This window comes from Dermacentor variabilis, chromosome 10, assembly GCF_050947875.1.
Source record: "Dermacentor variabilis isolate Ectoservices chromosome 10, ASM5094787v1, whole genome shotgun sequence".
Classification (NCBI taxonomy): Eukaryota; Metazoa; Arthropoda; class Arachnida; order Ixodida; family Ixodidae; genus Dermacentor; species Dermacentor variabilis.
Genome location: NC_134577.1, coordinates 132,963,498 through 132,988,786, shown reverse-complemented (window position 1 = coordinate 132,988,786; position 25,289 = coordinate 132,963,498). Strand labels below are relative to the sequence as shown.

General features: G+C 46.4%; 1 protein-coding gene across 4 annotated transcripts in view; it reads right to left on the bottom strand.

Moving 5' to 3' along the window:
• Positions 1–25,289, bottom strand: part of LOC142560968 (receptor-type tyrosine-protein phosphatase kappa-like) — a 586,354-nt gene that overhangs the window by 342,936 nt on the left and 218,129 nt on the right. For 3 of the 4 annotated variants that reach the window (XM_075673412.1, XM_075673411.1, XM_075673410.1), the window contains one exon: positions 800–993. The exons of the other annotated variant lie outside the window; for it this stretch is intronic. In XM_075673412.1, coding sequence (XP_075529527.1) covers positions 800–993 — 194 coding nt within the window. The remainder of the gene's footprint in view (positions 1–799; positions 994–25,289) is intronic. 4 annotated transcript variants of the gene reach the window in all.

The following is a 25,289-nucleotide window of genomic DNA, read 5'->3' as shown; positions in this document are numbered from 1 at the left end:
AGGGTTCAGTTTCGAAGTTCCAGCGTTGACGGAGTCGTACCCCGCCCCCTCCACCAAATGTCAAGGTGTTTATTGACAGGGTACGCAAGGAGTGAGAGGTTGAACTTGGTGCGGTAGTCAAACCCTGCGAGCAGTCAGAACCAGCCCCGTGCGTAAAGCGCTGGTGATGGGCCTGACCGACCGGCACTTCATCACATTCCATACGCTGGAGAAGCGCCGCGATAACTGGCCCTTCTTTGTTACAAAGAGAATAATGAATGATGATATGAATTGGCGTGACGCATCAGCTTGGATGAGCTTGTTGATCGGTAATGTGCACAGAAAAACAAACCTTTGGTAATAGAGTTCATTTTCGTCTATTCCTTGTGTCTATGTCCCAGTTTTTTAGCTGAATTTTCTTCTCAACAAGATAGGCCAACGAGCTCAACAGTCAGCCGTGAAAGTGATGTTTTCAAGATAACGAAAAATGAGAATTCATGACGATGTTCTACACTATATGACGCAAGTAATAGGTCGGAAAGCACCTCTGCCCTCCATCCCTAGCTACTGAAATTGTCCAGCAGTTTATACAAGTGAGTCAGTGCCTTCCATACGAAATAAATCATTGCGATCAACTTCAGTAGGTCTCACGGAAATTGTGAAGCACGCACGGCACTGAAACTAAAAGCAGCAGCTTTGTGCCTTCACACATTGTGTCAAGCAGTCACACACAAGCACAGTGCCCGGCAAGCGGCAGTGCTACAAAATGGGAGAAACGAATCACGCTGTGCCCCATACTATCCCACACGCGGAGCCTCACCGCGAGTTGTTCCTTGAAGCCCCCGGAGTTTTTCATGGCGGTGACGTATCTCTCCAAGTCTTCGGTCGGTACAACGTGCTGCTTTTCGGCACCAGGGGGTGTCTCGTACTTATGAATCACCAGCGTAACCTTGCCGCTGTTGTCGCCTTCCCCACCAGGGACATCAACCATTTCTGCCGGCCGTGCAGCCACACCTGCACACAAGCAGACGGCGTCTCAGTAACGATAAACGGATAGCTCGAAATCAGGGCACGAGGGAGGCATCGCTGCTGTATTTTAGTGGCACGTGCTTTAAATGACTCTTGTTTCTTGCGACATGCGAAGGTTGTGGGTTCGGTTCCCACCTGCGGCAAGTTGTTTTTTCATCCACTTTAATTTCCATTAATTTATCATTACTTTATTTCATTTATTAAGCACATGCAATTTCCCCTATGTCGTCCTTGGTGTCAGTGTTTGTTAGCTTTTCATTATATGACTAATAAATATCGGGTCCCTCGCTTAACCCCCTTTCTTCTCGTTTATTACATAACGAGGGTCTGGAATCCGGCAACATTGATGCCTTCAGGTAGCATATGTGGGTTTAATGACCAGTTGCCTTCACCCGAAAAATATCACGTTCTCGTGACGCCTGCGGCAAAAAAAAAAAAAAAAACGTTCCACGTTCGCCGCCAAGGTCTGTGAGTGGGGGCGCTGGCTAACACTCCCAGGGTTCTACTAGTACACATAAATACCCAAGAAAGTGGATGGGGAAACGCCGCCGCGGTAGCTCAATTGGTAGAGCATCGCACGCGACATGCGAAGGTTGTGGGTTCGGTTCCCACCTGCGGCAAGTTGTTTTTTCATCCACTTTAATTTCCATTAATTTATCATTACTTTATTTCATTTATTAAGCACATGCAATTTCTCTATGTTGTCCTTGGTGTCAGTGTTGGCTTCTCAATATATAACTAATAAATATCGGGTCCCTCGCTTAACCCCCTTTTTTCTCTTGTTTCTTGCGTAGCACTTCCGGTTCGCCTCCTGAGACTACCGTGGACGAAATTCAAGATAAATCAGAAGAAAAGCAAAATAGTATAAAATGTATGGGTTTCATTATATATGTCATATCAGGGCATAATGTTAGTTCCCAGTTGAGTTACTGACGTCTCTGTAATAAACAGGATTAATTAGAAATAACTGATTAACGCACACCAAAGCCCCGAATCGTAGACATTAGGGACCCGCCACGTGAGCACGCCCTTGGCGAAATTCCTGGAAACCCGTAAGTAGAAAGCAGAAGTAATGAACTGACTAATGACGTCGCACACAAAAAAGTGGCGTGATATTTAACTGGCTAATTAATGGAAAACAGTTGCCTGGCGTAGCCTGAACATCTGCCTAGCCGAGCGAATGTGAAGTCACTGCCTCCTCTCTCGCTTTTTTCCCGGAGCTCACCTGCTCACTCGCTTGCTCGGAACAGCTGCGTGCGCTCGCTCGTTACATGCTCTGACGTCAGCACCGGAGAGTAAACGTAAGGGGCGCTTGGTGCGCCGCTCGCTAGGGCGCTACACCCCGACAGGTGGCGCGCGCTGCGCATCCTCCTGAAGTGAAACTTGATATTTTGTGGCGAGTGGACGTGCGTTTCAGGGCTCCGTGGCGGAGACGAAATGATGTTTTTGTGCATGCTTTGAGTTTGCTTCTCTTTTTGATTCGCTGATTTTTTTGCCTTTAGATAGTAATTGGGTGGCTTTGTATTCTTGTTTTTTTTCTCGTATTTCCTGTGCGCTGGTGTGTTTCGTGTAGATTTGGTTTTGCAGAATGGCTAGAGCGTCCTGTCGCAGCTACGTACAGCCGGGTTGGACGCAGAGTGAGTGGAGGTGGCAAGATTATTAGCCATTAGTGGTTTTACTGTGTGTGTTTTGGTAGGAAAGTGAGAACGTGGCCGCGTGGTGCAGCGCGCGCGATAGCGTGTCATACTTTGGATCTCTGCGGCATTGATTGCTTTTGAAACAGTCGAGAGAGTTGCTTTGCGATATTTTCAAGATTTGAATCCTGTCCGTATCACCTTTTGTTAAAGGCACCATGCTCTGCATTATTATAATATTATAGTATTTGCATCAAAAAAGCCCTGCAATACATGGCAAGAAAGCCGTGAAAGCAGGCAGTGCGCGGGGGCTCCCTCAAGGCAGAGGAGGGGACGGATGAGAATGGCCAGGGAAACGAGTCAATCGGCACACACTGTGATGTCATGTTAGGCTCAAGAAAATGGAGACTCTCCAGGAAGAGCTTGTCAAACAGGTGGAAGAGCACAAAAATGAGCTAAATGGAGAGGATGAGAATGCATAAGGAACCGAGTCAATCGGCACACACTGTGATGTCGATGCTCGGCTCAAGAAAATGGAGGCTTTCCAGGAAGAGCTTGTCAAACAGATTGAAGAGCTCAAAAATGAGTTAAATAGGGAGCGTGATGCAAGGAAGGTTGTTGAAAAATACTTGAAGCAGCCGAGGAAAACCTAAACAGGGTCACCATTGTGAAACTGGAACGCTATCCTCCGAGGTGACAGAAAAGAAGTGATAACAAAGAACGTGGGATGCGTGCAACGTGGTGAAGGGTTAGCTGGAAAGATCAGCACCTACCTTGAGGCCGCCACGCGGAAAAAGCAGAAGCTCAGGGGACAATGGGGGACAATGCTCACGGTCGAGTCCGAATCACGCGGAAAAGGACAAAGGGAAGGAGGCAAAGGTAGGAGAGTGTGAAACAGCGATAATCGCCAGCGACTCAAACCTGGCTATGAGCTCAGAAGCAATTGTGGAGAGCGTGAAAGGCGATACGAGAGTGGCAGTAGGGACATTTCCAGGGAGGACACTGGGTTTTGGCACGGAGTGAGCAAAAGAAAAGCTTGCGACAGTGCCCACGGGCGCCACCTCGTCATAGTAGCAGGTGGGCTAAATGACGTCCTAAACAGGAAAGGGACTGGACTAGCCCAGCGCTTGGCGAAGGCGGTGGACGACTTGCGCGAGTTATCCCCTCAGGTTCAGATGGTGGTGTGCACAGTGCCGGAAGTGCCCGTACGTGACAGTCACGTACAAAGAGCCGCAGTGGCTGCTAATGAGGCAATATGGAAAATGAGCCGCCCGAAAGGCTTCGGGGCAGTCGAAGTAAACAGGGAAGTGAGGTGTGGTGGTTTTAAACGAGATGGCGTCCACTTCAATTACAGGCTGGCACGAGAAGTGGGCTGGCGACTTGGTGGTCAGGAGGCCAGAGTAGGTAGTAATGAAGAAGGTCCCCTAGGGGAACCTCAGAAGAGCATCATCATCGATAAGAGAAAAAGGAGCAAAGCAGCAAACAGAGCTTGCTATGCAACAGGCTATACAAACATGAAGGGCGGCAGAAGAAATGAAAAGTGGGCAGAGATTGAGGAGCAGTTAGAGAACAAATAGGATTGTTTGCGGTAACAGAAACCCAACTTAGAGACTCGGAAGAGCCGCCAGTTATTGAGGATTATGTTTGGGAAGGGGTGCAACAGAATTAAGTCGGAAAGAAAGGGAAGGGGAGTTGGAATGTTCATCCATCAGGGAGCCAAATGGAAAACAGTAAATTCAAAATGTCAAGAGCATCTTTGTTTATCAGTTACAATGAGTGGGAAAAAAACTTGCCTGGGCATTAAGTATTTGTGGACCGGAAATAATTGCACAGAGAAGAATAAAGAGTTAGTGGAATGCATAAGCGTTGATATTAAGGCTTCCGGGAATGGTGCTGAAATTATCCGATCAGGCGAAATGAAAGCTCAAACACAGGATTTAGATGGCTATACCGACAACAACGGGAAGTCAGTGCTAGACCTTCGTGAGAAATATAACCTCGTTATCGTGAAAACAGGGCTTAAGTGTGAAGGGCAGGTCACATGGGAAGTAGGAAACCGGCAATCAACCATTGATTACTGTGTGATGACAGAAGCAATTCACGATAAGTTGAGAGAAATGGTCATTGATGAGGAAGTGTATACCAGCATAGGGAGTGACCATAAACGCATCCTTTTGAAATAGGAATATGTAGTTGGGAAAGAGAGCAAGATGGCCAGTCCAAATTTGAACGCTGAAGAAATAAAAAATATAGTCACTAGAGTCGAGGAAGAACTTGGCAAATGGCCAAATAAAAAGTGGGAATTTAGTGAGCTTCTAAGTGCAATAACGACAGAAATACGGAAAGAGAAACAACATATTCTTTGGAAAGGAAAAAAGAAACCGATAAGCTGGTGGAACAGGGAAATACCAGGAGCGATCGCTTAACGACAGAAAGCATCCCGAGAGCACAGGCAGGCAAAGAAGGCGCAATTGGCGCAGGATGAAGTAACCAGTAAACGGGAAATATACCGGGAGAAAATGTCTATGGTTAAAATACTGGCGCAAGAAAAATCAAAAGGTAAAAGTAAAGGTTGGTTGTCAGAAATACATGAGAAAAAGAAGGCCACACAGAATATTTTGCAATCACTTAAATCATTAGGCAGGAAGTCAACAATAAAACAAGATACCCTAGACAAAGATGAAAACAGACTGGAAGGAGAAGCGGCAATAAATTACATCCGAAAAATAACAGCTCAATCTTTCCAAGGCAATGACGAGGTTGTATTTGAAGAAAAAAAGAGCATGAAATAGACCCAGGGGGAAAATGAGCTGGTGCTGGAAAATTCCAAGCGGAAGAAAGCCGAAGAGAAAATTCCTAAGCGCACAGCCAAAGGGCTAGACGAGGTTCCCGTTAGGCTGATTAGTGAACTAGGACCAAAAAGTAAGCACGCTCTGGTGAAAGCAGTGGAACAAACTTTAAAAGACAGACGAATGCCAGACAGTTGGCGACAAAGTAGAATGAATTTAATTTATAAAGCTAAGGGGGACAAAGGTAAATTCATTTGTATAGACCGTTTACCGTTACATCGGTTATATAGAGGCTAACAATGAACGTAATCAAATTAAAGCTTCAAGCATGGGTAGAGAATAATGGAATATTGGAAGAACTTCAGAATGCCTTCAGAATACGTAGGCGCTTAGATGATAACTTATTTGTTCTTACTTTGTATATTGAAATATGAAAAGTAGAAAGCAGAACATTATATGTGGCCTTTTTAGACATTACGGGGGCCTATGACAACGTAGACCGCAACATTTTGTGGTGTATTCTGGAAGGGGTCTAGACCTCTAAAATACCGTTTACATTGAATGGGAAGGGATGAGGAGCGAGGATAAAGTTCATAACAACAAGGGAATGAGCAGGGGTGCCCTTTATCGCCGCTGCTGTTTATGATGTACATGGTGAGGATGGAGAGGGCGCTAGAAGGAAGTAACATCGGGTTTAACCTCTCATACAAACAGGCGGGTACCGTAATAAAGCAGCAGCTCCCAGGCTTATTTATGCGGACGACATTGTCTTGCTAGCTAACAATCAAAGTGATTTGCAACGTCTGGCTAATATCTGTCGGCAGGAAGGTAACAATGTAGGTTTGAAATTTAGTGTTAGAAAATCAGGTGTTATGGTATTCAATGAAAAAACAGGGGTAGTGGAGATAGAGGGCCAGGAAATACCTCGGGTAACAGTATATAAATACCTTGATATATGGATCAACGAAGACAATAGATATATGGAAACAGAGGAAGAAAACAATAACAGTGAAGGGGAAATGCAGCCTTAATGAAGCACAGGGCGCTATGCGGATACAATAGGCACGAGGCGCTCCGAGGTATGTGGAAAAGTAATGGTTCCAGGACTTATTTTGGAAATGTGTTTGTTTGCTTTGAATCAGGGGTACAATCAGGACTCGGTGGTAACCAAAGGTCACTGGGCCGCCTCGCATTGGGCGCTCATGGAGAGACAGCAAATGAAGCTGAGCAGGGTAATGTGGGCTGGACTAGTTTTGAAGTGAAGGAAGCTCGCAGTAAAATTGAGTATGAAGAAAGACTGGTGAATATGGACGAAAGTAAATGGGCTGGGACAGTGTTGAGGTATCTGTACAGGAAAAACATTGATTCACAGTGGAAGAAGAGAACTAGGAAGCTTACCAGCGAGTATGCGGCCGGTATAGTCGGCAACACAGAAACAAAGAACGCCAAGCGGAAAGTCAGAGAGGCGAAAATAATCTCATGGGTGGCGGCAATGGAAAACGAACCTGCCATGAGTATCTACTTAAGAGGAAGAAAACGAAATCAGGAAAGAAACAATTTATGATAACTCAAAGGGAAGCTCATAGCTCATTAATTTTCGAAGCGAGATCGGGATGCCTTAGAACAAGCACCTAAAAGCGAGATATAAGAAGGAAGAAGAAGCATGTGCTTGCTACGGTGAAGCTAGGGAAACTATGGAGCATGTTTTGTTACAATGTGAAGATGTCTACCCAGTGGCGAATTTAGGCAACACTGGCCGCCTTGAAGCCCTTAAGTTGGGCGAGAACAGTGGAAAAGTAAACATGTTCGCAATAGGGATTAGTAAGAGGCGATTGGATGATTGGTGGAAAAAAGTAGGGAAACGACAAGAAACGGAGACGTACAAAAGCACAGTTCGCAATAGGGGATCCGAAAAGTCGGTTGTGGTAACTCATCGTGTTTTTTTTCTTTGTTTTAATTGTTTAACCTAGGTAGGACATTAGGCAGTATAATAGCAAGAGCGTGGTGGCGCAACCCACCGCCCCGTTGCGAAGGGGACGCTCATAACATACATACATACATACATACATACATACATACATACATACATACATACATACATACATACATACATACATACATACATACATACATACATACATACATACATACATACATACATACATACATACATACATACATACATACATACATACATACATACATACATACATACATACATACATACATACATACATACATACATACATACATACATACGTACGTCCGTCCGTCCGTCCGTCCGTCCGTCCGTCCATCCGTCCATCCATCCATCTATCTCCATCCATCCATCTCCATCCATCCATCCATCCATCCATCCATCTTGGCGCGCCCTCGCTTCTCGGCCGCATATCGTGCCAGGGAAAATACGTTCGCCCGCTTAACCTAAGCAACACCAACGGCGAGGTGCGAGTGTCACTAAGGGGCGCCTAAGTGAAAGATTAGGGTCGCCTATAATTTTATTTTCGTCAGCTCGTGCTTATCTTCTTTATTGCCTGCCTGTCCTTCTATAAAGATTATCATGTCACCTGGCATCTTGTTATGTCATTATCATTATCATCAGGATAATTTCACTTCGACTGCAGAGCGAAAGCCACACAGAGCAATCTCCTGCACTCCGGTCTTCTGCTACTTGATTCCAATTTCTGTGCGCAAATATGTTTAATTCATCACACCATAGATATCTGGCGTCCTCGACTGCGCTTCCCTTCCCTTGGTATATGTTCTGTAACTCTAATGAAGCACATGTCTGCATTACGCATTACATATTCTGTCCAGCTCCATTTTTTTTCTAATGTAAGCTCAACAAGGATATCAGCTACCCCCACTTGCTCTTTAATCCATACCGCTGTCTTCCTCTCTGTTGACAATACGCCTAACACTTTTCGCTCTATCGTTTGTTGCGCGGACCGTAACTACTTGTCAAGTTGCTTTGTTAACCTCTATATTTAGAAGTAGGGTGAACTCCCTGAGCAAGTTGGCAGGTGTTCATTGTTAACTTTTTATCGTGATAATACACAGGGACCAAAGAGAGAACCACACGCCTCGGTGCTTGTGTCATGTGGTTCTCCCTATAGCCCTTGCGTAATTCTCGCGCTGAAAAGTGAAGTATCATGACCTCAAAGGCGTTAGTGAAATATGATATTCTTTCATGTCTTAATAGCAGTAAAATACTATGTTTGTGTACATTTCTTTTCATGATTTTTTAACGCGTGCAGTATGCGCAAAACCCCACATTTAGTCTGCTGTAGACAAAGAAAGAGAGCACGACAGAGAGAAGGAAAGTTACCCAGACGGTTTTCTATTCTTTCCATCTTCTCTGAATTTCGTGTCGTGATCACCGTCGCTTGTCAGTAATTGAACTTTATATAACAATTTCTTGAACGAAAATAATGCTACAGAGAAAATAAACTGTTGTAACAGAGAAAAGGAGGTGGAACACATTGGCCCCATCATCCTTTAATACGATGTCCATTTTTTGCGCTACTCCAAGCCGTTCTTGCCCTGCGACCATCTAACCGTGTTGCGCGATGTTTTGGATAACAAAAAAAAATTTTATAGAAAACACGGGGAATGCGGCAACCCTTACAAGAATGTCTATCAAAATTATTTAGAACTTCCTCCCACTTTCTACTTACTTTACTGACAGTCTATTTACATATAGATTCTAGTAACATTTGTTCATACACTGTCAAAATACGTATTTCTTACTTTTCTATAAAGAATATTTTCAGTACACCGTTAACAGACTTTCTCCTTACTTTTGTATTAACAATGTTTTAAACACACCGTGAAAAGACTTGCTTCTTACTTTAGTATAAATATTATTTTAAATACGCTGTTAAAAGACTTCCTTACTTTTCTATAAATAATGTATTAAATACACCTTTAATATAGCTCCTTCTTGCTTTTGTATAAAGAATATCTTAGGTACACCGTTAGAAGACTTTCTTCTTACTTTTATCTAAAGAATATTTTAAGTACAGCGTTAACATATCTTGTAGCTTACGACTAAACAAATTTAGTACTCCGTCAAATGGCTCGTTACTTATGCGTAAGGAATGCTTTACTATACATCATGAAAACATTTTTTTTTTATGAAGGACATGTATCTTCAGTACGTCAACAGCTCGTACTGTTTGCCAAAAATTTTTAGAATGAGAAATAACTTGAGAGTGTTTGACAAATTTTTCTAAAACACATTTATGCCGATATATGACATACGCAGCAATCAAGCTCTTTAATTTAAATGACAGTTCCAATCCAAGTCGGTGGCGGACTGTTGACGGAGTGCCACTAAAATGTTTAAAGAATTACGTTCGTAAACTTTTAGACCTAATCTTTTTAGAAGTTCTACTAGATTACGCGAGCGTGCGGTGACAGTCAGCACACTTGAAGAAGAGTCACTTGCGCTACACCACCTGACCGGTGTGATAGCCCAGCACTGTACCGGCTGCGCACGAGTTACACAGCTTTATCCCGGCCTTAGGGCTGGTTAACTATAGGTCGATTTACGCTTGAGCCGTGACACCTTCCGTTTGCTGTATGCGTGCCGTCGTGAGAAAAACTGCGCATTTCGCACATTGGTTCACACATTTTGGCATACACTGGGCTCACACATGCAAAGTAAACCAAAATATGTGTACCAGTCTGCGAAATTTGCAAATTGTCTTCTGACCACATGCGTACGGGCAGGCGGGTGGTGTGGCGTGCGGCTTGAGCGTAAATCGGCACTTACCGTGCACTGCTATTGCAAAGCAACCAATTAGCTTTGCAGCGAGATAATCAAGTCAGTGCACTCCGCGATATAAATTGTACGCCTTATGATGGAACATATGAGCACAGCAGCGTCACTATATTTGTTAAAAAGAAGTAAAAATGCCAAAACTCAAAGTAACAGAGTAACACGGCACTGGAACGTTGCCGCTCAAATATACAAAAGGCTGCAAAATGCAGCTGCTGCTGAGTGAGAGCGAGTGCTGACCTGAAAAAGCGAACATCTCGAATACAAAGAAAAGCTAGAATCTTTGCAAGTAACACGTTTCTGTGAAAAAAGAATGAAATTTTCGTTATTGCACAAAAAAGAAGCTTTTCTCGCGTCCCTAATCGCACGCTTTAATCCTTGGCACCTATCGACGGTTTCTGCACAATAAAGAAAACTAATAGGACTTTGCATCAAATGGAAGGCAAATTAACTATGTCGAAAAATCTGCTTTTAGGCAATGGTTGCTTCCTGTCTGAGAAAACTGATCGAAAAGGGATAATTATGCACTCTTAGTGCATCCGCTTTATACCAGGACGACAAAATTCTGCGCTTCGACAAGCTTTTGCGGAGCGCTTACGACATTCATGATTATGGTATTCCGGGTACCAAGAGCCAGGATACGAAAGGCCATGCTTTGGCCTTGCTTGGGGTGTCTCATTTTCATTTCATTTTTTATTTCCTTAAAGACCCCCTGTATGGGGTTTTACATAAGGGGTGGGTTTAACATGAAAAAGTAAAACATTTTTTTTTCCACGGTCACAGGCGGTATGCAACTTTTTCTAGGAAAGTTGATGGACTGGTGATGGCTGCAATTTCATGGGGAAGGTCGTTCCAGTCGCTCGCTGTTCGGAGGAAAAATGACTTGGAAAATGTAGTCGTACGGGCACGTTGGCGTGAAACTTTCAGCGGATGAACAATTCCGCGAGACGTGCGTGATGGCGGTGCGCAGATGTATGGCTGTTGTTTGAGCTAGGAATAATAAAATTTGTGAAATAGGCGCAGGCTAGAAATACGGTGACGGAGGGAAAGACTACATAATTGGGACAGTAGCTTGAGAGATGAAACACTAAAGTAGGATGAGTATGAGCGGTGAATGAAACGGGAGGCTCTGCTTTGCACAGCTTCTAATGAGTCAATGAGGTAAGCTTGCAGTGGACTCCAGATGGCGGATGCATGCTCGAGTGTTGGCCTGATTAATGATTTATAAGCAAGTAGTTTTACATTTTGAGGGGCGTCGTGAAGATGACGTTGAAGAAAGCCTAGTTTCTTATTCGCAGATGATATTGCCACAACCTATATGGTCGCCGCGGGCATGTGCCAGGCGACGAGAACGACGCTGAAGTAGCGCGCGAGTAGAGAAGCAGAGACGACAACGACGACAACGACGACACGTTGACTGCTCTCATCCAAATCTTGGCCAATCCTCCACAGTGGGTGTGCGCCATCCCATAAGGAATACCATACCATACCATGCTCTCATAAAGTGCTTTTACACGTCCTCGACACCGGCTTTCCCGTCTCCTACTAGACTGTGACACTGGTGCAGGTGCTGGGTAAGATTGCCTCATGATCAACACCCCTTCGCGGATCCATACATCGAACGCGGAATCACCTGCGTTCGTCGAAACTCTTGTTCATTGATACAGTCGCCGCCTGCTAGGCCTGACGCCCGAGTTCAACCCTTTGCAGGACCCTGCAAGAACGCGTCTACCGATTTCCGCCATAGCCACTGCAACTCCATCGCAGGTCATTATCATCATCAGCCTGGTTACGCCCACTGCAGGGCAAAGGCCTCTCCCATACTTCTCCAACAGCCCCGGTCATGTACTAATTGTGGCCATGCCATCCCTGCAAACTTCTTAATCTCATCCGCCCACCTAACTTTCTGCCGCCCTCTGCTACGCTTTCCTTCCCTTGGTATCCAGTCCGTAACCCTTAATGACCATCGGTTATCTTCCCTCCTCATTACATGTCCTGCCCATGCCCATTTCTTTTTCTTGATTTCAACTAAGATGTCATTAACTCGCGTTTGTTCCCTCACCCAATCGGCTCTTTTCTTATCCCTTATTGTTACGCCTATCATTCTTCTTTCCATAGCTCGTTGTGTCGTCCTCAATTTGAGTAGAATCCTTTTCGTAAGCCTCCAGGTTTCTGCCCCGTAGGTTAGTACTGGTAAGACACAGCTATTATATACTTTTCTTTTGAGGGATAACGGCAACCTGCTGTTCATGATTTGGGAATGCCTGCTAAACGCACTCCAGCCCATTCTTATTCTTCTGATTATTTCCGTCTCTTGATCCGGATCCGCCGTCACTACCTGCCCTAAGTAGATGTATTCCCTTACGACTTCCAGTGCCTCGCTGCCTATTGTAAATTGCTGTTCTCTCCCGAGACTGTTAAGCATTACTTTAGTTTTCTGCATATTAATTTTTAGACCCACTCTTCTGCTTTGCCTCTCCAGGTCAGTGAGCATGCATTGCAATTGGTCCCCTGAGTTACTAAGCAAGGCAATATCATCGGCGAATCGCAAGTTACTAAAGTATTCTCCATTAACTTTTATCCCCAATTTTTCCCAATCCAGATCTCTGAATACCTCCTGTAAACACGCTGTGAATAGCATTGGAGATATCGTATCTCCCTGCCTGACGCCTTTCTTTATTGGGATTTTGTTGCTTGCTTTATGGAGGACTAAGGTGGCTGTGGAGCCGCTATAGATATCTTCCAGTATTTTTACATATGGCTCATCTACACCCTGATTCCGTAATGCCTCCATGACTGCTGAGGTTTCGACAGAATCAAACGGTTTCTCGTAATCAATGAAAGCTATATATAAGGGTTGGTTATATTCCGCACATTTCTCTATCAGCTGATTGATAGTGTGAATATGGTCTATTGTTGAGTAGCCTTTACGGAATCCTGCCTGGTCCTTTGGTTGACAGAAGTCTAAGGTGTTCCTGATTCTATTTGCAATTACCTTAGTAAATACTTTGTAGGCAACGGACAGTAAGCTGATCGGTCTATAATTTTTCAAGTCTTTGGCGTCCCCTTTCTTATGGATTAGGATTATGTTAGCGTTCTTCCAAGATTCCGGTACGCTCGAGGTCATGAGGCATTGCGTATACAGGGTGGCCAGTTTCTCTAGAACAATCTGTCCACCATCCTCCAACAAATCTGCTGTTACCTGATCCTCCTCAGCTGCCTACCCCCTTTGCATATCTGCTAAAGCTTTCTTTACTTCTTCCGGCGTTACCTTCGGGATATCGAATTCCTCTAGACTATTTTCTCTTCCATCGCAGGTGATGCGGCAGAATCCCAAGGTCCCAGAAAGTTTCCAGGGTGACGCTTTTGAAGATGTCCAACATTGGCTGGACCAATTTGAGCGTGTCGCCAATTATAATGACTGGGGCTCCCAGCGAAAGTTGTCTAATGTCTATTTTGCGCTTCAAGACAGTGCGCGTACGTGGTTTATGAACCGAGAGAGAAATATGACCACGTGGGATGCCTTCCGCACCCAGCTGCTAGACACATTCACTAGTAGCGACAGGACAGACAACGCGCAGCGCCTTCTCGAATCCCGTATTCAAAAACCAAACGAGAGCGTTGCCATGTTTGCAGAAGATAATGCCCACCTTTTCCGCAGAGCAGACCCTGAGATGGCCGAAGAAAAGAAGTTGCGCTATCTCTTGCGCGGAGTGAAGGAGGAACTATTTGCCGGGCTTGTGAGGAACCCACCGACGACAGTGGCCGAATTCACCAAAGAGGCTACCGCTATAGAACGGGCATTACAGCAACGGTACCGTCAATATGATTGCAAGAGCTCGCCGGTGAATGCTTCAATTCTACCTGAGAGCTGCAGCACGTCTCTGCGTGAAGTCATCCGAGAGATTGTGCGCGAGGAGGGCCGGCAACTCGGGATTTCTCCTATGGCACCACCGGTGGCTTCTGTCGCTGATATCATTCGGGAGAAAGTTCGAGAGGCCTTTTCCTTGCCCGACTGGCAGGCGGTGCCGCGACGATTAACCTACGCGGAAGCTGTCTGTCGCCCACCTCCCGCCACTTCGATGCTGTTGACACCGCCGACCACTACGACGCAGCCATCACCACCACCCCCGACGCCCTATTTTCGACAGTCACAGCCGCAGCCAACTATGCTTAATCGCCGCCAGTCGATCGCTGCGCCTCGTTTCTAGAGTGAATCCCCTGCCGGCTACCCGCTTCGAAAGACCGATTTGTGGCGCACCGCTGACCGCCGGCCGCTATGCTTTCATTGCGGCGAAGCAGGACATGTTTACCGCGCGTGCCACTACCGTGCAGCTGGGTATCCAACGTTTTCCAACTGCAATTACCCTGTGTTTGATGCTGCACGTGCTTGCGAAGAAAATACTGCAAACGTTCGGCCGGATGGTTCAGCGACGCCTCGATCGCGTTCCCCTTCTCCGGCTCGTTACACCCCAGCGACCCGTCGCGATTTTTTTTTTTGACGCCTCTAGGGGCAGGTCCCCTAGCTCGCGCCGGGGAAACTAGACGCAGCGACCTCCGGGGCTGAGGTTGCAAACCGGCTAGCTACCCAAGAGCCCCCATCTCTGACCATCGACGACTCTACAACTCCGACGACTCGAACCACGCCCCCTGTAACCGACGCCGTCAGCAACGATCTTGTCGTTTGTATTGACGGCCACCCAGTGGCCGCTCTCGTCGATACTGGTTCGCATTTTTCGATAATAAGTGAAAAGCTGGCCAATAGGCTGAGAAAAGTGAAGACGCTATGGACCGGGCCCAACACCAGAACTGCCGGCGGCCAGTTGATGACGCCGATTGGAAAATGCACAGCCAGAATAGTAATCGCCGGTGCAAACTTCGTCGCCACCCTCGTCATTCTCTTTGAGTGTTGTAAGGAACTTATATTCGGGATGGATTTCTTGAGAGAGTACGGTGCAGTGATTAATGTCCGTGACCTCGTCGTCACATTTTCTACGAGCTCAGACGACGTCGAGCCTGCGGAACACCAGCGACCCCGCTTACGTATCGCCGACCACGACGTCATGCTTCCGCCGCGAAGCTGTTCCCTCGTACTTGTAATGTGCGACAACTTGAACACCGGAACTGGCGTCGCTGAACACATCGACGCACTGGTACTGAGTCAAGGGGTTTCCATCGCCAGGGCCGTAATTAATGTACATGACGGACGTGCTGCAATGCTACTGACGAATTTTACCAGGGAACGTCGAAACATTGTTAAAGGCACGGCTGTTGCTTACTTCGACGAATTTACCTCAATACAGGACTGCCTCTCAGTGGAGCACGCGACGTCGACCATGGTTATGCCTGCCCCTGTGGTTGACATCAGTCCCACCTTATCGTCCGTGGAACGCAACAGCCTGCTTGAGCTCATCGATGAGTTTAAGAGCTGTTTCTCATCCGCCTCACGAGTTAGCCAGACGCCGCTCACTAAGCACCGTATTGTCACCGAAGCCGACACCAGACCAATTCGGCAGAATCCTTATGGTGTAGCACCTAAAGAGCGCGAGGCAATACAAACGCAAGTGAAGACCATGCTTGAGGACGGAGTTATTCGGCCCTCTAAGAGTCCTTGCGCATCGCCTGTCGTACTGGCAAAAAAAAAAAGACGGCAGCCTGCGATTCTGCATCGACTATTGAAAACTCAACTTGATAACAAAGAAAGACGTTTATACGCTACCGTGTATCGACGAGTCACTGGACAGGCTACGAAACGCACGTTACTTTTCGTCGATGGACTTGAAAAGCGGCTACTGGCAAATAGAAGTTGATGAGAGAGAGTGTGAGAAGACCGCTTTTGTGACGCTCGACGCACTTTATGAATTGTGTTTTGCGCCGGCAACGTTTCAACGACTAATGGACACGGTACTCTCAGGCCTCAAATTGCTAACCTGTCTGGTGTACCTCGACGACGTGATTGTTTTCTCCGTCACGTTCGAGGAACACTTATAGAGACTAAAGATGGTCTTTGAAGCAATACGCTCAGCCGGTTTAACTTTAGAACCTGAAAAGTGCCAATTTGGTTTTGAAGAACTTCAATTTTTCGTTCAGTTTGTTAGTCGTGAAGGTGTCCGACCTCACCCTGATAAAATCTCTCCCGTCGCTAATTTCCCAACGCCATCAGATAAAAAGGCAGTGCGACGTCTTCTGGGCCTTTGCGCCTACTGCCGACGGTTTATCGCGGAATTTTCGCGTATCGCATGGCGATTAACACATCTTACCAGAGAAGATGTCCCCTTCGTGCGGGGTGAATACCAGCAACGGGCTTTTGATGACCTACGGCAACGGCTGCAGACGCCTCCCGTACTCGCACACTTTGACGAAGACGCCCCTACGATTCTCCATACCGACGCTAGTAATGTCGACCTTGGCGCAGTGCTTGTACAGCGGCAGGACGGCACCGAAAGAGTGATTGCTTACGCCAGCAGGACGCTATGAAGAACGGAGGCTAACTACTCTACTACAGAAAAAGAATGTCTCGCACTGGTGTGGACCGTCCTGAAATTTCGGCCATATTTGTATGGTCGGTGTTCCACCTTTGTCAGTGATCATCATGCACTTTGCTGGCTGACTAATTTAAAAGATCCAGCTGGTCGGCTTGCGCGCTGGAGTCTTCGGCTCCAAGAGTTCGACTTCATGGTTGTCTACAAATCGGGGAAACGACACACCGACGCCGACGGCCTTTCTCGGTCTCCTGTTGAGACTGCAATGCACGACGATGATGACGTGGCTTTTCTAGGCGTGCTAGATACTGCGGCTGTTTCACGCCACCAACGCGAGGACGCAGAACTTGTTCCTCTTTTGGATTACTTAGACGGAAGAACAAGCAGCGTGCCGAGGTTATTCGCGAGAGGGCTGCCTTCATTCTGCTTATGCCGCGACGTTCTCTGTAAAAAAAAAAACTTTTCACCTCGTGGCAGCAGCTACGTACTCGTCAATCCCGCATCTCTTCGCGACGAAGTCCTACATGCCTGCCACAATGAGCCGACCGCTGGTCACTTAGGCTACACTCGGACATTGGCAAGAATTTGGCTAAAGTGCTATTTGCCGAGACTTGCGTCGATCGTGAAACGTTACACACAGACAAGCTTGGATTGCCAGCACCGCAAAGCCCTACGCGTCAAGACAGCTGGATGATGGTGATGAAAAACGTTTATTTGCTCTATTTTGCAGTGATTTTTGCGGCTTCAGATGGAGTCTTCCATCTTCTCTCCAGGGTCGGTTCCCCTAGTCCAGGGCTCCGCGTAGGGTAGCTGCCCTGCGTGCACGCCTTACTAGTCCTTGTTGGACTTTCAGGATGTCGCAGGATAGCATCCTCTCCCACTGTTCCGCACTCGGGTTTTTTATTATGGCTAGGTCTTCTGTTTTCCGGCAAGCCCATGTGGTATGGTATAGGGTTGGTTTGTCTCCACACCATGGGCACTTGCTCTCGTACTGCGTGGGGTAGATCTTGCTTAGCATGTTTAGGCACGGGAATGTTCCCGTTTGTAGCTGTCGCCATGCTACGGCATCTTCTCTATTTAGTTGTTTGTGAGGGTCGGGTATTTTTGTCTGATGCCTCTGTAGTAGTATAGTATCTCTGAATAGCTTTGGGCTACCGGCTCTGGTTCCTCAGCGGGGTCGGGATTGTTGGATGCTCGGTTTGTTGCGTGCACTCGAGCTATCTATCGGCCTCCTGATTTCCCGTAACGTCGGTGTGTCCCGGCACCCAAACTATCGTGTGTTTGGCCTGGTTGTTGACGGTTTTGCCACTTGAGCGGAGGATGCGGAGCGCGCTGTGGCTGATTCTTCCGTTTAGGTAGTTGCGGCATGCTGCTTGTGAGTCTGTGAGTATGGTTAAGTACCTGTTGGATCGGTAGCCCTCCGCTGCCGCTAAAGCCACGGCTGCCTCTTCGGCCTCCACTACCGTAGAGTTCCGAATTGATGCGCTGGTGATTTCATTTAGGTGCGAGTTGATCACCGTTGCGACTTTCCTTTTCTTGTGGTTTCTGTCCTGAGTGTAGTTAGCGGCGTCTACGTACGCTGTGTCGTGTCTAGTTGCCAGTGTTCTTTGTACATACTCTGCTCTTGCTTGTCTTCGTGCCATGTGTAGGTTCGGGTCCATATTGCTGGGTATCGGTGATACTTTGATGGTGTTTCTGTATTCGTCCGGTATCGTCTCCGTGCTTTGTGTCTCCTTTATGGTAGCTTCACCGCTGTATCTGCTCAGGAGTCTTCTGCCCGTTGCCGTCAGCTTTAGTCTTTGCATTTGCGCAATTATCTGCGCTTCTTGGAGCTCCTCGAGACTGTTGCGTAGCCCCAGGGCCAGGAGTTTGTCGGTCGATATTGACTGCGGTAGGTGGAGCGCCGTCTTGAGGGCTTTCCTCAGGATTGCGTCCGCTTGTTTCATTTCGTGCTTCGTACAGTGGTAGTACGGGAGGCTGTACGTCACTCTACTGACCACCAGGCTTCTGACCAGTTTGAGTGTGTCTGCTTCCTTCATGCCGTGTCTTTTCCGCGAGACCCGCGTTATCATGCGGGCCACTTGGTTGGCTGCAGTTTTAAGTAGTGTTAGGGTGTGGGTACATCGTTGGTTCGATTGTATCCACATTCCTAATATCTTGATGAGCGTCTTCTCCGAGATTGGCTGTCCCTCAAGGTGGATGTTCAACTTCATGTTTACTTCCTCTGGGACTGTGCGATTCTTCATGCCTCGCCATACTCTTAGGAGCTCGGACTTCTCCGTTGAGCAGGCTAGACCTCTTGCCTTGACATATTCCTCTATGCATGTCGCAGCGTCTTGTAATCTTTCTTCCTTTTCCCTGAGTGAGCCTTTGGTGACCCATACAATGATATCGTCGGCGTACATGGCGTGGCGTACGCCGTCGATTTGGTCTAGTTGTTGGGCCAGTCCAATCATGGCAACATTGAACAGGATGGGTGAGATGACCGATCCCTGCGGTGTGCCTTTGTTAGGGGTGTTGAACTTTTCGTATCTCAGCTCGCCCAGGCCGATTGTTGCTGTTCTGTTGGACGAAAATGCCTTGACGTAGCTGTGTATTTTCATGCCGCAATTTAGGTTGTCTAGTCCTGTCAGGACGGCTTCGTGGCTTACGTAGTCAAAGGCGCCTTTGACGTCCAGTGCCATGATGATGTGCTCTCCTGGACTGGTGCATCCTGTTCAGATACCGCAATTGCCGTTCGAGCAAACTGACATGGACCTTTAAGGTCCGTTTCCACTGTCTACCGCCGGAAATAGATGGATAATTGTGGTCACAGATTACCTTACTCGATACGCCGAAACAGGTGCTGTTCAACGTGGAACAGCAGCCGAAGCAGCGCGATTTTTCATCGAAGCCGTCGTTCTAAGGCATGGCGCTCCCGCAGTGGTCATAACAGACAGAGGAGCTGCGTTCACGGCTGCGCTTCTGGATACCGTGTTGCGACTAAGTGGTACCACTCAACGAAAGCCCACGGCTTATCATCCCCAAACCAATGGGCTGACGGAACGTATGAATAAGATTCTTGCAGACATGATGAGTATGTACATCGACGTCGACCACAAGAACTGAGACGAGATTTTACCATATGTTACGTTTGCGTATAACACGGCTCGCCAAGAGAGAACACGCGTGACGCCTTTCAACCTCGTTTACGGACGCGAAGTGACAACAATATTTGACGCAATGCTGCCACACGAGTGCGGTGACGACGCGACTGGTGCGGGGGAGTTTACGCAACGCGCAAAGGAAGCCAGGCAGCTTGCCCGTTTGCGAATCCAAGAACAACAGGCATACGATGCCCGACAGTACAATCTTCGGCACAGACCCGTCACATACACATCGGAGACCAGGTGTGGGTCTGGACTCCGATTCGTCGGCGGGGGTTGTCTGAGAAGCTCCTGCGAAGATACTTCGGGCTGTATACAGTTCTGCGTCGCATCAGCGATGTGAATTATGAAGTTGTCCCCGACAGCCATAACTGTTCCAAATGCCGGCGGCATGTGCCCGAGGTTGTGCACGCGCTTCGTATGAAGCCATACATTTCCTCATGACCTCAACTTTGCACCGTCTGTCCACAGCATTCGGCGGTTGATGCATCGGGATGATGCCTTTTTTTTTTCAAAGGGGGCGGGGGGGGGGCAAATGTCACATTCTATATGGTCGCCGCGGGTATGTGCAAGGCGATGAGAACGACCCTGAAGTAGCGCGCGAGTAATAGAGAAACAGAGACGACAACGACGTCGCATTGACTGCTCTCATAAAGTGCTTTCACACGCCTTCTACGCCGGCTTTCCCATCTCCTACTAGGCTGTGACAATATTAGCTTTGTTACGTGCTCGCGCCGTGCTCGCGCTGTGCTCGCGCTGTGCTCGCGCCTCGAAACCGGTAGCGTCACAGCCGCCACGATTTGGAGATCTATTTACCTATAAAATTGTTACTACCATACATATCAGGATTCTTTCGCGCTGCGGCTCATGAAGCAAATTTTTGTGTTTGAAAGCAGGAAGTTCTAAAGGATGTCTTCGGGCCAAATAGAATAACCACATAACTTGCCCTATATGATCTGATTTTTCCATTTTTATTACATTTGGAGAAACAAGTCGGTTTTCAGAACAATAATTGTCTCCAAAGTTAAAGTTATACAGCCCCTAAAGGCAGAACAAAATTAAACCGGCTGTCTTGTCAGGTTTTTTTTCAACCTCGGACACCTGCTTCTCGGAAGTGCCCGCCTTCCTCCGAGTGCGATTCCCAGAAGGGGATGCGCACACAAAGGCCCGCTACATCTGCCACCGAGAGGTGGCGCATGTCTAGGCGTCAGTTAACCCTCACATGGTAGGGAAGGGGGGGGGGCGTGCACGCTTCGAGGTAAAGAGGGGTTTTAGTTCGACTGGGGTCAAGTGAATCGGGTGGATGGAAAGAATGTCATGTGCCTCTCTCGCGCATGCGCACAAATCGGACAGTGGTCGTAGTCAAGGCAAGAAAAGAGACCATCGCCATCGCCATCAGTTCCTTTGCGACACGGACGTGGCACGGTCGGCGCGATGTAGGTGTTTGGTCGTGTATTGTAGCAGCATTCTAGCTATTTTTGCTGCTGTTTATGCTTATGCTGTGTAGTGGCTGATTCTTCGATGCAAGCCAACTAGCAACGTGCTTGCCAACACCACGACGCTTTCTTCGTTCCGTGGTGTGAACGTTTCTGCAGCTTCTCCGCCAGCTGCGAAGCAGTGTCGTGTGAAGTGATTTAATATTGACACTTTATGTGTTTCAAAGTGCACCCTGCACAAGTAGCGAACAGCTGTTTTTCAAGACAGCGCACTGCGTCCAAGCTTTGTCTGTTTCCAAAATATAATAGAAGGTAGGTTCTTTTCCATCATTTTTCATAAACATAACATTTTGATGTTATTTGATTTACGTTTGCTGTGCCGCATTTTGGCAAGTTACTATAGCGCGAACTGTAATGACGTCAAATGTTTTAAGAGCGATTTTCTTACATTTTTGAGCTACGCCGCGTCATCCGGTTCGCTTGAAGTGGCTATAAACACGAAGGATACAAACAATACGTTTTAACAGCGGTCGCGATGACTTAATGTGTGGTACATATTGCCTGATCATGAACTCATTTGCTCTTTCCTACTCCGGCTGTACAGAATGGGAAGTAGTGAAATATTGAGCGTATAGTTTCACCGCTCACAATTACATAAGTTGCAGTGAATCGGTTCCCGATGTCATAGGTTGCACTGGTTAGACAAGTGCGAATGTGAAGGAAAATCATTCGCACTTGTATAACCACTGCAAGCTATGTCATTGTGAACTGGTATTTTTGGACACTGATATTTTGTTTCGGAATAAAAATAAACGAACACGTGAAATTTTAAAAGCGTTCCGTATTTATTTATTTATTCATTTAGGATACTTTCAAGGCCCGAAGGCATTACAGAAGGGAGTGGGTGAACATAATAAAAAAATTGTGCAAGATACAAAGACGTATTCAAGGTGGCGCTTCATGAATGCTGGTATTGAAGGTGTCGGTATCCAGGATGGAGGCAAAGGTGGCGGGAAGGTGGTTCCAATCTTTGCTTGTGCTAGGGTTTAATGCATTACTACCAAGTTTAGTACGCGAAGACGGCACACCAACTTTGAAACTGTGGTCAGAGCGAGATGATATGTATGACAGTTGGGTGATAAACTGTTCTTTCAACAAGGGGCTGTGGTGGTAGATTTTATGGAAGAGCGAAACGCGGAAGCGTCTACGACGCAAAGGAAGTTCTGGCAAGTTAAGTGTCGTTTTCATTGAGGTAACGATAGCATATCGGGAGTAGTTCGATAAGATGAAACGTGCTGCACGATTTCGAATGGCTTCTATGCTGTTTATGAGTGTATTCTTAGCAGGGTCCCAAATGGCGCATGCTTATTCTAGTTTGGAGCGAACTAATGTTTTGTACAGAGTTAGTTTCAGCGACGTTGGTGCAGATGAGTAGTTTCGGCGCAAATAGCCCAACATGCGATTGGCATTGCTACATCTAACGTCGACATGCATGTGCCAGGAAAGGTTGCTGGTGATGCTTAGTCCAAGGTATTTGCACGACGAGACAACTGAGAGGTTTATTATTGAGGAAATATATATGCAGATTAGTATTATTGGTACGCTGTGATACGCGCACGCATTTATATTTGCTTAAGTTAAGCTTCCTAGACCACTTGTTACACCATAACAAAAGGTTATTGATGTCGTCTTGAAATTTACGAGAATCGTTGGGGTCAGTAATTTTATGATATAGAAGGCAGTCATCAGCAAAAAGGCTAATAGTTGAAAATTTCGCGAGGGAAGCGAAATCATTAATATAGATTAGAAGAAGCAGAGGACCTACAACCGACCCTTGCATCACAGCGTACCAATAATACTAACCTGACGTTACCGCGAGGGGCGCAGACGATGAATTGTTCGCGATTACGTATTGGGTTCTATCAGCATGAAAGTTTTTAATTCAGTCCAGTACTAGCGGGTCAATGTTAAGAATACTTAGTCTATAGATTAGTAGGCTATGGGAAATGGTATCCAAGGCTTTAGCAAAATAGATAAAGATGCAATCGTGTCAAATCCTAAGTCGGTGTAAGAAAAGAGGTCGTTAGTAAAGCAAGCTAGTTGCATTTCGCAGGAGAACGATATCCTAGAGCCATGCTGACTGTTGTTAAAAAAAGAGTTCGTCTCAAGAAAATCAATTATGTGGGAATATATTATATGCTCCAGAATCTTACAGGGAATGCTGGTCAGTGATATGGGACGGTGGTTTTCGGGACAATGTGTGCGTGTTACCTGTTTTGTGAACAGAAACCACCTTCCCGTCGCTTAGCAGTGATGAGCAGTGTAATGATTGTTGGAATATCACAGAAAGAATAATTGATGAATACAGTTCAGTATTTTTGAGTATTTTTGAATTATTTCATCTGAACGCGCAGAGGAAGATATCTTCAAATTACCTATTACTTCTCCAATGCCCACGTAGTCTATAAGAATTGAATCCATTGGAGTATCATAAACTTTTGTTGAAGGTGGCAAAAGCATAGGTTCAGCGTTATGAAAAAAAAAAAAAGAAGCGAATACATTATTAAACATTGTGCAACACTGATTACTTTGAACAGGGGTGTTAGATAGGGTCAATTGTATTGTGGATGGTGTATTACCACGAACAACATTCCGGAATTCACGTGGATTGACATGTAGGTACGATGGTAATGTAATGTTGAAAAAGGTTTACTTAGCTTGGAAAATGGCGCTACAATATTCATCGTCGATGCGGTGGTATTAAGACCAACGAATCGGGTTTGATTTTCTTTCGGAACGAAGTAACCGTTTTTCTTGTTCCGAAGACGGCGCAAGGCGGCCGTAAACCAAGGCGACTGCGGATTACAGAGTGCTTTTCGTTGGGGAACATATTTTCGAATTAGGGGTAATAGTTTGCTCTTATGAAGGGACCAGTTTTGTTCAAGTGTTGACGAGCGGTGACGTCGAGCTTAATCCAGTCCACAGGAGACCGGCGTCTATAGTTGACAAACCTGATGAATCCCAAGAAAGCGTTCTTAACGCCCTTGAGACGTCGGCCTAGCTGGCAATGTCTAGTAGCCATAACCCTTCTCTTGTGAAGGTTCTTTCCGATTTAGTTACCTGTCAGAAAAATATTTCGCAAGACATATCTTAAATCGAAAAGGTTGCAAATACAGGTTTAGATGTGTTGTGGCTTATGGCTGCTCTCAAAACCTCATGTTTGAAGGCACTGCCTGATCAAGACTTTTATCAGCTTCGTTATCAGGCGGTCTGCCTAACTGCTGAACTGTTGCTGAACTGCCAAATATGACGATCTGGAAAACCGTTCACGAAGAAATAACACAATCCTTCATGCCAGAAGATACCAACGAGACTCGTGACACACTGCACTCCAAGGTTGCGAACGTCTTCGAAAGGCAATTGAACGCTTCCACAGGTTGGGCAGAATGCGCCGTGGGCATCCTCGCCCTATCATTCTAAAATTGCTTGATTTCAGCGAGAAGCTAGTGATGCTGAAAAACGCTTATAAACTGAAAAAGTCCGCCATGAAGCTTCCCGAAGATTTTTCGTCCAGAGTGTATGTAGTACGTAAAAAATCTATGGGACACTTCGGCTGACCAGCGGAATAACGACTCGGTTATTAAAGTGAGGTTCGATCATATATTATCGATAACGGTCGCTGCAACTGGGACTGTGCCTCAAATAGTTTAGTAATAGCTTCTGGTTTTGATTCTGCCGCAAGATTTCCTCATGTACCATCATCACTCGCTTGACAATCTCATCACTCTACCACACATCTTGCGCTTTTGAATGTTAATGCCAGAAGCACAACCAATAAATTTGCAATTTCTTTCGCTAGTTTCCTCATGTTGTCCTCAAGTTTTATGCATCACAGAAACATGGCTTCATGAAGGTATTCGCTACTCAGAATGCACGCTTCCTGGCTACATTGCTGTCCGGTATGACCGTCAGAATAAGAAAGACGGTGGTGTAGCTTTGCTTTTACGTTCA